The sequence below is a fragment of the Oryzias latipes genome, chromosome 6 (assembly GCF_053564925.1).
Source record: "Oryzias latipes strain Hd-rR chromosome 6, Olatipes_Hd-rR_3.1".
NCBI lineage: Eukaryota > Metazoa > Chordata > Actinopteri > Beloniformes > Adrianichthyidae > Oryzias > Oryzias latipes.
The window spans coordinates 24,353,249-24,366,222 of record NC_136242.1 but is presented as its reverse complement, the minus strand read 5'-3'; the positions used below and the strand labels follow the sequence as shown (position 1 = coordinate 24,366,222).

Here is a 12,974-nt window from a genome sequence, read left to right as displayed (position 1 = left end):
AGTTTTGTTTCATTAAAAAAAATGTATATATATATATATATATATATATATATATATATATATACATACACACACACACACACACATATATATATATATATATATATATATATATATATGAACAAAAAGAAAATGTTTTGAAAACCGTTTTGATAGTGAACAGAATATTTGAGTCGCTGTCAGTTTGCCTAGTATTGATTTTTATACTTTTAACCCCTCCATCAATATTGTAAATAAAATCCCGAACTTGCCACATGAATATTCGTGATTATCATTTGTGTGATTCACGTGACTCAACTTGTTCCTAACGTGCTTATTGTAGGTTCTGAATAAGTACATTTTAGCATAGATCTAGAAACAATAGATATGCTCGCACTTTGTAGTTTAAGATCTTCTGAGCAGTTTTTCAAAGACGGGCCGGGAGTAAATTCGTACATGAATGTAGTCTTCCTAGTTCGCGGAAAAGACGACAGTCGCGTCGTTTTCAGCTCTTTAACGATATGGTTAGCAGTGTAGCCACACTCTTGAAGTGCATTTCTATGTCTGAGCCCCTCCTCTGATCAGTCTGGTCACTGGCAGAGTCTTCAGGACAGGACACAACTAGGTAGAGCTGGTCAGGCAGGGGAAGACTCCGGAGGAAAAAGTAGGCAATGTTGCAGCTAGGCTCCAGTTTTTGCACTTTTAGGGAAGGCGACTGAGGTATTAGAAGGATTTTTGGTGTTTTCAGGCTGAAAGGTTGAGGTAGCCCCCATAGCCGCAGTATTTTTGGATCTCTTCTGAGAGAGGTACACAAAAATGTCTTCTCCAAGTCCGGGCAAGAGGCGAATGGATACCGACGTGGTGAAACTGTATCCTTTACATCGGATAAACAACCTTATGAAGTTTCTTTTTATGGAAAATGTCAGCGTTTCGATGGCGATGGTTACACAATTACAAACTGTTCTAGCAGTCGTCGTTGTGTGTATAACGTGAGTGGGACTACTTTGATGTTAGTGGTCAGGCTCTGTCTAACGTTAGTCTGCGGGTTGGCAGACGTTAGCCAGTTAGCATAATAGCAAATAATCAGTTTTTAATCACAATTTTAGTCCCCTTTTGTCGTCTGTTTTTAGCTTGTTTTTTCACGTTAGCATTGGCCGTTGTGGTTTTATCAGTTGAGAATAACCAACGGAAACTGTCGCAGCACAACGCTGGCTGTTAACTCTTGTTAGCTTTGAGCTTTGTTAGCCTCCGCTTCAAAGCCTTAACCTGTTAGTCCACTGTGATCCCACGACACTGACAGCACATCGCTAAATATAAAGCGCTTGATAATAGCTAGCATTCGGAAACACTTCTTCGGAAAAAAGACAACACCTGTATCAATTTACGAACTGCCAGCGTCAGCGCTAAGGTAGCTCGCCTTTTTTCTTCCGTTTTTTTTAGCATACTGCTATCAACAGAGAACAATTAAGGTCGCTGTGGAGATATATTAATATCGACAAGCGACTGCAGCATTTTTATTAACTCGAAGGAACATCCCATCAATTCTCAGACCAGTTGTGTTTTTGTTTGTTTGTTTGTTTGTTTTTTAGCCTGAACTTCTCGAATACAAAAAGGAAGACTAAAGGGAAATTTTTATTCACGCAAATAAGTCACGGTTGGCGTGTTTTGGTCACAATTATTGATCTAATGACGCACATAGCAAAACTATACTATTTAAGTTTTGTTGGGGAATATATTATGCGAATCAATAGGCTAAAAAAAGAATTATAATTAAATATATCTTTTTATCTTAGACCTAAACTATATATCTTGATACTCCCATATGTGGAAACCCTTACAGCTATGTTGTTATTCTTTATTTCCATAACTAAACTATGCTATGACTCAATCTCCTGAAGTTTGAAAGGTTTTCTGGCAGCGTGAGCTGAATTGTTTTGTTTTTGTCCTGCAGCTAGTTGCTAGTCTCCGATTGGCCCGCTTGTTACCATCCGGAACACGGTAGAGGGCGGGCTTTAACCTACAGCTGATCGGGAGACAACAAGCGTGCTGCTGGGGCACATGCAGGGATCATGCGACCGCAGCAGGGACGGCCTTCATGTCAGTTCGGGACTGAACATGATGTTTTTCTGAGCAGCTAGCTGACTAAGTACACAGCGTAGAGATGATTGTGCAATTTATCAATCAACATGGTGATTATTTAATGTTTCTCCATACTGCTGACGGAATGTTTGCTTATTATTTTTAGTGGATGACATTTCAAATGTATTACAAAACGTTTTGTTTGTTGTCTGTTATGAGAATTTGGCATATTGATTTGAAGTGGTTTCTAATTCTGTTTTAAATAGTTTGACTTTTTCTATTTGATGGCTGCTTTTGGCACCTTGAAGTGATCGTCGTTTGGAAATAGAGCTTTATAGAAATCAAATGAACAGGATGAGAGGATTATTTTTAAATGTGCATTAAGGACACTGGTGAACTCTGCTTCCCTCACATGTGTTTCCAATTGTTACAATTTCATACAAACATTTTGTTGTCATTGCTAACACAGTGCTGTGTGTCAGTGACTAAAAACACGTTTACCAGAAGTCCCTTGATTTTGCTAATATAGTTTTCCTTCTATATGCCTGGAAGAGGAGCGGTGTGAACATGGCTGTTCTAGTGAGGTTTGGTTGAAAACAGCTTTGTTTTAGTGATTTAAATATAAACTTTACTGTCGGTTTCTTTATATATTCTTTAAAAAAACATGTAGTTGAACACAAAAACTGAATGTGTGTCACAAGCCCGATCACATTAATGGTGAGGCTGTTAGACCACAGATGTGTGGGTTTGCTTATTTTCTGTTGTAGATCTTGTTCCACCAGTTCCTGAAACTACAGGATTACACCAGATCCCAAACATTGTGCATTGGTTTAGGTTATCCTTAAATAAATATCAGAGAATTATATCCTTTAGGTTTAAGGTTATTTTTGCAGTTGTGTTTAGCTTTTTATAAATAAATGAGAAAAGCAGCAAAACAAAGTTTAGTTTATTCTGACTTGCATAACTAATATATGTCATGTGAATTATTGGCATATTCACTTTAAAGAGGCAAAATTCATAGGAGTTTGGAGGACACTCTTTTAAAATAAATCTTGTTTTTTTTGTCTTGTCTGAAAGAAATGCGCAGCCCCATCCTCGATAACCCTCGGGGGGCATAAGCCCAAATGTACATCTGTAAAAGGTTTATTTATAGGAGCCTTTTCCTCAGCTTCCATTCACTCATCCAGTCTATTTTGTCAGTGGTTTGCCACCATTTTAAGGCTATATCTAATCTGCTGGATGTTCTGGTTATCGTCCACTGTGAGCTAATCAAGGCATCTTTGTTAATAAGGGCCGTTGCCATCTGTGTCATCATTGATTGTTGCAGAATGAATGACAAAGGGATGACGAAAGAGCAGAAAACTTGTCTGGGTTTCCTTCTCCTCCGTCCGTCTGTCACGTGTCAGAGGTGCAGTCATTGGGAGGAAATCCTTTTCAACTGTCAGACTGCAGACTCAGCCTCCCGTCTTTTGATGTCGCCACATCCTGGTGATTTATGAACCCAAGTGCTTTGCACGTGTCTTTTATTCAGACAGGTAATGACAGTTGGTGTTGTCATGTTCTCTGCAGAACAAACCGTTGCTTTTGAACACATGAGCTTCATCAAACCTGAACTAATAAATCAAGAGAAGAGGTGTTATCTGCTTAAATAAAACGTAGTTCATGATGTATCTTTTTGTATTTGTTATGTCTGTTTGCCTTAACTGAATATCAGCATTGAAAGCAAGCATGAAGTTACCATCTTGAGTGGACTTAATGAGTTTGTGGTCAAGTTTCATGGACCACCTGGAAGTAAGAGCCTAAAGCATTTATTCCCCAAATGACATGTTTATTTGAGAAAGACATTTCATCAGTTTTTTTTCAGCATGTTTTAGGTTCGAGCTTAATTCATAAATGATCTTTTCTTTTCAAAGACCCTCTCCAATCATATTTGGACCACTCTAAAAGCCTTCCATGGGGTCTTTTAATTATGACTATGCAGTTGATTGCCAAAATAAAAAAAAACTGGGTCGTTTTCTTGGACATAGTTTCCGTAGAGCGGCAGTAGTTCGAAATGTGCCTCGTTGTGGGCCGGACTGTTGGGGTGGAATAATCCTGCCCCTTACAGCCCAGCACACCCCCAACCTAACATTACTGGTGCAAAAAAAATGTTGAACAATATTGGAGCTATCCAGCCGTACAGTTTAGTGCCAGATTCCAGCTCAGACGAGGAAAACAAAGACGTACGTGGATCTATGTGTCTGCAAGTGGATGCATCAGAATGGAGCAGAGCAGGGAGCTGGTGGCATAATGATTGTAGCTTCTACGTCACTGCTACAAGCCTTTTCAAAAAGCTTTTTTTTCAATTGCTTCTGATTTACAATGATTTAAAATAAAGCTTTACTCACAAAATGCGTTTTTAAGCTTATTTTATATATGTCCTCTATCAAAAGAAAAAAGAAGCCACTAGAACATGTTAAAAACACGAATAACACAGTTTTCATTGGAGGGGGGTCTTTTTTAGCCAGGTGTCCGAACTAATTTTACTTTATTTTTTTTAGCACCGTATGAAGGGGGCGTGTGGAAGGTTCGGGTGGACTTGCCAGATAAATACCCCTTCAAATCACCGTCAATAGGTACACAGATGTGGATTGTGAAGCTTTGAAAGGGTTTTGTCATCCCAGGAATGTCCTAAAGTGTTTTTTTGTTGAGTTACTGGTTCAATAGGTATTCTTTTGTTTGTTTTCCCTCCAGGGTTCATGAACAAAATCTTTCATCCCAACATTGATGAAGCGTAAGTAGGAAAACTCCAGTGAGCACTGGTTGCACTTTATTTTTGCATAGTTAACTGGTCGGTGTGAGTAAGACGTCAGTATTATGGGAAAAGTTGCTCATCTGCAATGGATTTGAATACTTTACCAATATTAGAAACCCTTTGGGAATGACTTAAATGCTGCTGTGGCTTTGGGTCACGCATCTCCCGTGTTTTCCCTTCTTTCAGGTCAGGGACGGTGTGTTTAGACGTCATCAACCAGACGTGGACAGCTCTGTATGGTAGGTCACAGCCACTGAGGGTATCGGGAGCATCTGACAAACTTTTATTGGCTTTTTAGGGAAACCGATGAAAACTGAGTGAAAGGGAGCAGCTTACACCTCTGCAGTGCAGAGCTGCTCCATTTAATCAGCTTACACTGGAGTGAAAAGTGGTGTGTGTATTCAGGCCAGGGATTCAGTGCTGGCAGGTGAGACAGTCCTGCAACTGAAGGCTCGAAAATACCGGTAGTTTAATAAAGATCTGTTGAGGTTGGTGTATGAATGAATGCAAATTTAAAACAAGACTCAAGTTTAATTTGCATCTTCAACATCAAGCACATTCACTTCTGGCGTTGTTTAACAAAAGCTGAAACTGACAGCCAGCAGAAATAGTATCTTCTAGATACAGTGGGGCAAAAAAGTATTTATTTACACACATATATATATATATATATATATATATATATATATATATATATATATATATATATATATATATATATATATATATATATATATATATATTGTTTTAAGAGAACTTGGAGAACTGGTGGCTGACAATACTTTTTTTGGCCCACTGTACATCAAATGTTTAAGAACCCTATTGGCCAGGTTAGGCTCCAGCAACCCTTTAGAGACAAAACAGTTTTAGAAAATGGATGGAACTTGATTTGGTAAAAAATTCGTCAAGGTTGGTTATACCTGTCAAAATAATGAATCTATTGAATTTAATTGTTATTTAAATTAATTAAATTTTTTAAAGCAAAGAGGATGTATCTGAGAAAATCAAATGTCACACAGACTGGACTTTAAACTGAACATTTTCATTTAATCAGGCAGAAACAAATAGTGTTTTTTAGAAGATGCAGTCTTTTTATGAATTAAATTTGATCTTTACAGGAAATAAGAAACTAATTATTTTTAGTCAATACTTTGCATGTCTAAATCAGCAAATGCAACCTGATGTGGCTCTTTTACCTCTTCAAATAAAATAAGTCATTTCTAAATGGGTGACGTAATTAGAATTGATTTAATTTAGATGAGTTTATATATTCACGGCAAAATGCACAGATTTCAAATACTGAAAAAGGTCAGATCTTCTCTGATTGTTCAGTTTATTTTATAAGTTTGAAGCACATATTATCTTATGATCCAAAACGATGTTTAGTAGCTGACCAGAGGGGAGTTGCTGAAAATGTATAATTGTCTATTCTTGATATACATTTTCTACTGGATGATAAATCAATTTAATCGTTTTTATGTTCTGGGTTACAGTTGTAAGTAGGAAATGGGATGACAGCTCACCAAAGCGGACTTATAGGGTATAACAAGAAAAGGGCCGTTTTTGTCTGGTTTAAAACCTTTTGTAAAAGTACATTAGCTTCAGTGGGATGATCCTGTTTGACACAGCAAGTCTTTTATTTTAAAAGGCAAGCTTTAGTCAACAGTAAAGTATTTCACATTTTGAGAAAATGCTACTTTCTCTTTATATTTTTGTTTTTATTCAGAAAATAAATAAAAAAATCACATTGGTCATAAAAGTAACAAAGTAAAAAATGCAAATGAGTTTCAAAATTTTCCTAAAGGGTGAAATAAGGATTTTTATTGGCTCCTACTAGGTTTTGATCAGTAAGAAAGAGGCCCAAAAGGCTATTTAACTGTTAAAGGTTGCAAACACTTATTTGATTTAGTAGACTGTTACATAGCACTATTCGTACACAAAGCCAGTAGAAACTCTTTGCCTTATAAATACCCAAAACTCTTTTCAGAAAGCGGGGGAATTATTATCTGAAGGATCTTTTAACTGTCAGGGACAGCAAATAGTCAGAACAACAAAGAGAAAGACGTTTATATCAGTGTATGGAGTTTGACTCTGGAATGGCCTCTGGACTCGGCTGAAACAATGCACATCTATTGCTTTCACTGGAGCATAAATAAAATGTTGTTTGTTATATTGTTCTTTATGCTCCATACTTGAAATAAATTTAGTACAAGTAAGTCTTGTACATTTTTTCTTTGTTTTGAAAATTAAACCAGCCATGAATGTTTGCCTGCAGTAGAGCCCTCTAGTGGCTGATGTTGTATGTACACCTCAATTTACATCTGTCATCTGTACTGACTGATTTTTATTTTCTTCTTCTCATCCAGACCTCACCAACATCTTTGAGTCGTTCCTCCCTCAGCTGCTCGCCTACCCCAACCCCATCGATCCTCTGAATGGGGACGCCGCCGCCATGTACCTCCACCGGCCAGAGGACTACAAACACAAGATCAAAGGTGACATTCACCGCTGCTAAGAACTCATTCTACTGAAGTCTGGGGATCGCTCCCCGTCTTTTATAACTTGTAGACATTTTTGGAACAAATGAGCATTTGTCAGCTTGTTGTGTTCTGATTCTTTATCCGCTTTTTTTGTTTTTTCTGTCAGAGTACATCCAGAAGTACGCCACAGAGGAGGCTCTAAAGGAGCAAGAGGAGGGCAGGGGCGACTCCTCTTCCGAAAGCTCAATGTCAGACTTTTCGGAGGACGAGGCTCAGGATATGGAGTTGTAGTGAAGGGGGAGCAGCCTTCACCTCACAACAGACTGTCATTTCCTAAAGAGCAGAAACTCAGTACTCTATTCATATTTAAACAAGACTATTTTTTACAGCAAAACAAGGATTTTTATTGCTACACAAGGGTTTGCAGTATAAAAAAGATAAAATCTCATATTCTGGGGAATTCATCATGACCTGCCTATCTCCCTCCTCTTCATCACAAAACCAGTTTGTTTCAGGATGGGGGTTTTCATGCCGTTTGACAGACGCTGGACTGAACCTTGACGCCAGCAGGGGAAGGGGAGCCATCTGCGCGCCTCGACGTCACCTTCTGCTGTTTCCTTTGAATACCATCGAACATGTTGATTGGTCATCATTTAACACTGCCGCCACGAGAACCCGCCATTTACAATCTTTATTTGATGAGAAAGAGCAGATGCACGGGTGTTCAGACCGCTCTCAATGCAATCCTGCAGAAGCATTGCACACAATCGTGTGTGTGCGTATGTGTGTGCGCGTGTGTCAGCGAATGCTTGGTTGCAGTCCACAGATAACTTGTGTTGTCCTGGCTTCTGATGCTCAGCAGGAATCAGGAGAGAGGTGTATGATCCTGGTCTCTCTGTTCTTCAGCAGCAGTTTCTTCCTCCTCCTCCTTCTTCCCCTCTCCGTTTTAGGAAAGTGTTTGCCATCCTCTGAGTATCTTTGTGTTTCGTGGCATGACACAGAAGATTTAGTCGGCGTTTGTAGAGCTGTGTTGCTGTGGGCATGAAGACAACGCTCGTTTCTCAGGCCGGGTTCAGTGGGAATCGCCGTTGAACTTCTTTACTTTGCCTATTGCTTTTGTTGAACTGTAATAGGTGTCTGACTTGCGTAGGGATAGTTAGTTTCTTTGCGGGTGATGTGTCCTGTCATAATGTATGGTTTAATACTTCTATAACACACAGGCTGTTCTATAAAGATGAGGAAGTTGACGCATTTAATCAGCTGTTGGATGATTCTGTTAAAGCTAATCCTCCAAATACTGTTTGCACCCCCACTCCTCTGCCCTTCTTTTATATTTAAACTTGTCTGTCAGACATTATTATAGGAATTATTTTTTCTCTCAAAACAACTCAGCAGGGTTGGATTTATTTTTTTCTTGCTCTACTTTCCAAAAAAAGTGTTGGGACCAACATATGACAAACATGTAAATTTTAATTTCCCCTCAAAAAGGAGTTCTCAGATATCTACAAAGTATGGATGTTCCCCTAAAGGATCAAACTGGAGTTCTCCCGCTGAAGACACATGGAAACATCTAGCTTTTTTGGGGTTTGTTCCTAACAAAGCTGACATCCCAGTTGGTTACAATGATGATTGTGTTGGCAAAGCTATGACAGCTTATTGTTCAGTGATGGAAATATTTGGTTTGATTATTATTTTATTTTTTTTTGGCAATCTGAATGCTGGTGGAAGCTGCAGTCCCTCCCTGTGCTGCTTTCTACATGAATAGAAACATGTAAAGTCATATCAAAATCTAAAAAAGGCATTTGTTTTAAGATGAAGGTCAACAGATTCAGAGAGAATAAAAAATGCAATTCAGCTTTATGTTCCCATCATGTTACAGTTTATAGATGAGAACAAAAGGAAATCGCTGTTCAGCCTCCCCATTATCTGGAGTCACCGTTGTGCAATTTAGATGCAGCACACATATTCAATGCCTATAATTTGTCTTTTTTTTATCTTTTATTTTAAGCCCTACGTTCAAAATACAGATCGAGATTACATTTTTAAAGGCCAAAAAAAAGGAAGAAAAAGAACCGTGAATAAATGTGCTTCCCTTGTAACTTAAAAAAATAAATAAAAAAGTAAGCATTATGTTTGTGTTGGTATTTGCAGCCATTTTTTTCCTAATATATGTGTGCATTTGTTTTTGTTTTGTGTACATATAAACTGATTCTTGACTTCTCAGATGCCCCTTAAAATGCATGGAAACGTGTGTCCACTAGATGGCAGCATTTATCTTTAAAACTGCAAAGGTTTTCACCAGAAACCATTTAAACATTGAATATTTGCTGGATTGAATATAAATCTAAACCCAGATTAGCCATCCACAAAAGGTTATGTTTGTAATTGCATGTTTTATAGCGATATTTTCATCCGTGCCTCCTTTGTGCAGGATTTTATCACGGGAGGAATGTCACGGAGCATTATTTAGTCTGGATTCAAACTAACCCGAGTTTTGAGTTCTGTCATTGTTGGCACATTTTACAAAAAATTAAATTTGTGATAGAAAAAAAAAAGAATTTTAACTCAAATATTGCCCTGGTTTGGCTTTATAACCTTAAATCTAAATTTTAATCCCCCTCCCAAATATATCAAGTTAGTTGTATTAAAAGTTTTACAGAATGTTTCACGTTGTTTTAAAAGAACCTGGAGCATTTTGTCGAAGGATGTTCCTGACTGAGTGTCATGATCTCGGTGAAGTGCAGGATGGATGCCCTCTTGATGCTCTGGCCAGGAGTTTAATGATCTACTGAAATATTCATCACCACCGCCTGCACATTTTCTGGTTTCCAATTGCAAAAAATAGTTTAATTTGGCTGCACGCTTACAGTCAGTACTGCATATTGTTGGCCTCATAATTACTTCAATTAGTCAGATTCAGAGTTTTTTCCCCATTAAAATCTACTTTTAAAATGGCTTCAATCGAAGAGAAATCTTTTGTTTTCTCTAAACATGGTGAAATAATTCATATTAAGTCAAAATAAATGTCAAAGTATGTCAGAGAAACCCGAGCAGCAGCAGGAAAAGGACGGCGGGCACCGGCTGCGCCTCCTTCATAATGTATGGAGCAGACAAAGGGAGCGCGGCTGGATTTCAGCCTTAACTTTGAAAGAAGCCGTAACCCAAGCCCGGCCAACCCGACTCCAACGGATTCACATGATCTAAAAGGATGATGCATCATTTTCCACTTGCAATCTGTCTAATAATCACCGACAGAAGGTAAATGAGACATTAAGATGCTGGTATAAAAGCAGGAGCAGGGGAGGCCTCTATTCGGACCAAACTTTCAGAGAAGAGGAGAGGAGAGGAGAGCGGGAAGGACATTGTGGAGCTCCGGGGATGCTGCAGATGGATTTGGGTGATGTTTGAAATTAGCCAAGAATCTTTTCTACTAAACTTTACACATCTCATTATTTTTACTCTAGCTATGTGTTAGCTTTTGAACAATTACTTATTCTGATTTATTTGCAGTAGGCCTTTGCCAAATCAAATCTGGTAACATGTCAATCCAGTGAGGCTTATCTGCCCTGTACTGCGCATCTTGTGCGTAAAAGGCGCACCGGAAATGTGTAGAACTGCGTATGGAGGCGGCATAAGGAGAGGGAGGAGGCCAGCGTGGATTACTACTGCCAGTGGGTTAAGATGCTTACCAACTAATTACCTGTCCACTAGAAAATCCCTTGTCCGTGCTGCCCAAACAAGCTGCGGGGATCGGAGCACAAACTGCTCACAGAGGACTGAGGAATGACCAAGTACAACGACGATTTGGTGCAATTTCACAGGCGTTTCTCTTATAAACACATTTTGCTTTTGGAATCTTCAAAACGTTTTTAGATGTACAATGAGAATTGTCCATGAGGATAAAGTAAAGGTAGGAATCTTTGGCTTTTTAAAATTTTATAACCCAAAACTTTAAATCCAAAAAGGGCTGTTATCATCAGACTGTAAAAGAACAGGCTTTTTTGCATTTGAGAAGATGAGTTGATTCTTTTATTTTCAACAAAACAGTACGCTTACATATTGTGGTTTTCAAAGCAGAGCAAGAAATTGAACTTTATCGGTCAATAAATTCTAATAAGTATTATTCTCTTGATCCTTTGTCCCCAACCTGTCGATTTTGTTGGGAAACTATGGCAAACTTCAGATTCAGCTCAGTGATAGCCGAGAAATTAGAAACATCCAGCTTCAACGGAACACCTTCAGGAGGTTTTTTGATGGATGCTCTCCCTCTCTCCTGCATACACACAAGCTTTTTACTCTATTGATCTCTCCCGGAAACTGGAAGATGAGACCTGCTTTGGGACCCATTTGGAGCATCTCAAAAATCACTTAGCGCATCATTCCCTACAGCCAGAATCAATCTGAGCCGCAGACCTGTTTCACTGGCTCTCAGGAAGGCAGATACTGCTGCCGTGATCCCTACAACGGGAAAGGAATTCTCAGTCGTGAGATGAAGAGAATTCTGATGCAGGCTTTAGTTGAAATTAGGGGGCAAGTTAAGATGAACAGAGGCTTTTAAATTAGCAGAGTACTCTTTACTTTTTGGAGCAGATATATAGAAAGGAAACGGGGGCAAAAAAGTAAAATTACCTTTAAAGAGAACATAGGAAGTTAGATAAGCTTCACTTTTCCTTTGCCACATCCACAATTCCTCCTATTCTGTGTATGGCACTGGTAGAATTCACTGTCACAGCACTCTATCAGTGAATTACCATAGGGCCATAAACAGAGTAGAGACAGAACCTCAGTTTCTTTGTTCATGTACCATTTCAACAGTTTGGAATCGACTCAGCCCAACTCTTTGGCCCGTTTTGGCACTAGCACATTTTTGCTTTTCTTTCTTGCTGTCTGAGCAATCATGTGTGGTGCCAATATGGGACAAGAGAGGCGATCGGCTGTGTGGCTTTCAGGTGGGGAGGACTGGATCTCTTCACTTGTGGGATTTCTGTCAGACACTAAGAGCCGCCATGGAGGCCTATGCAGCGGATTCATGTTTTTGCAGGGATCCGGTTATCAGTGCGCTCTCCTGTGGTGTTTGGCAATGGTAGAACTCACTCTGGTGGTGCTGGAAGGATCCGGTGGTTCTAGACTTGCCAACAACTGACTTGAGAGCTTTTAATCGATTGACTCTTCAACAATAAAGAAGTAGACGGATGCCTTGTGCTCAGAAATCTAAAGTTTTGTGTAATTGGCTGCAGGTGGAGCCTTCCTGCAGTCATAGGTGGACTTGAGACAATGTTTTACTAGTTATTGAGGCTTTTTCAGGAACACAGCCATGAGCCCTCTCATCCAGCACCCCCCCCCCCTTTGATGTCCCTCAGGGTACTCCTGGCTGCACTTCACTGATCATTACATTTAACTTCTATGTAATCTTACACCTCAAACACTGAAGGAATGAACCAAGTCCTGCTTTGATTGTTGGGCCACAACACGTAAATCTATATGCACAGGCTATTAAGCACCGAGTTGATCCCTTCAATCAATAAATCAATGGTTGCTCCTGTTAGGTTGAAAGAGGAACAGCCAAAGGGCCATGCTGGCGTTCATAGCAGCTCCGTGTGCAATCTGATCACAGTCAGGCTGCATAAGATCCACCAATGATG

At 39.2% G+C, this 12,974-nt stretch overlaps 1 protein-coding gene and 1 non-coding gene across 3 annotated transcripts; both read left to right on the top strand.

Annotated features, from left to right (window-relative positions):
• The first annotated feature begins 504 nt into the window (after window positions 1-504).
• LOC101163973 (ubiquitin-conjugating enzyme E2 H) lies at window positions 505-9,462 on the top strand. 2 transcript variants are annotated; one of them, XM_020703691.2, is made up of 8 exons: window positions 505-643; window positions 728-848; window positions 3,773-3,849; window positions 4,599-4,673; window positions 4,792-4,831; window positions 5,039-5,091; window positions 7,219-7,347; window positions 7,499-9,462. In XM_020703691.2, exons 2-8 carry the CDS (start codon window positions 796-798, stop codon window positions 7,621-7,623), a joined length of 552 nt encoding a protein of 183 aa, XP_020559350.1. In that variant the 5' UTR covers window positions 505-643; window positions 728-795; the 3' UTR covers window positions 7,624-9,462. The 2 variants fall into 2 exon arrangements, with proteins under 2 accessions (XP_020559350.1, XP_078805007.1); XM_078948881.1 differs by lacking the exon at window positions 4,599-4,673 and having other exon boundaries at window positions 574-848.
• Window positions 9,463-12,011: 2,549 nt separating this feature from the next.
• mir183-1 (microRNA mir-183-1) lies at window positions 12,012-12,120 on the top strand. The gene has a single exon (NR_107100.1). It is a non-coding gene; the product is annotated as a microRNA mir-183-1 (primary transcript).
• Window positions 12,121-12,974: the final 854 nt, after the last annotated feature.

Bases quoted from the DNA above. Each gene is read 5' to 3' on its own strand.
- LOC101163973 (XM_020703691.2), top strand. From the start codon at position 796: ATGTCTTCTCCAAGTCCGGGCAAGAGGCGAATGGATACCGACGTGGTG. The intron at 3,850-4,598 runs GTAAGAGCCTAA...TATTTTTTTTAG, and splicing joins GTTTCATGGACCACCTGGAA to CACCGTATGAAGGGGGCGTG. The intron at 4,832-5,038 runs GTAAGTAGGAAA...CCCTTCTTTCAG, and splicing joins CATCCCAACATTGATGAAGC to GTCAGGGACGGTGTGTTTAG.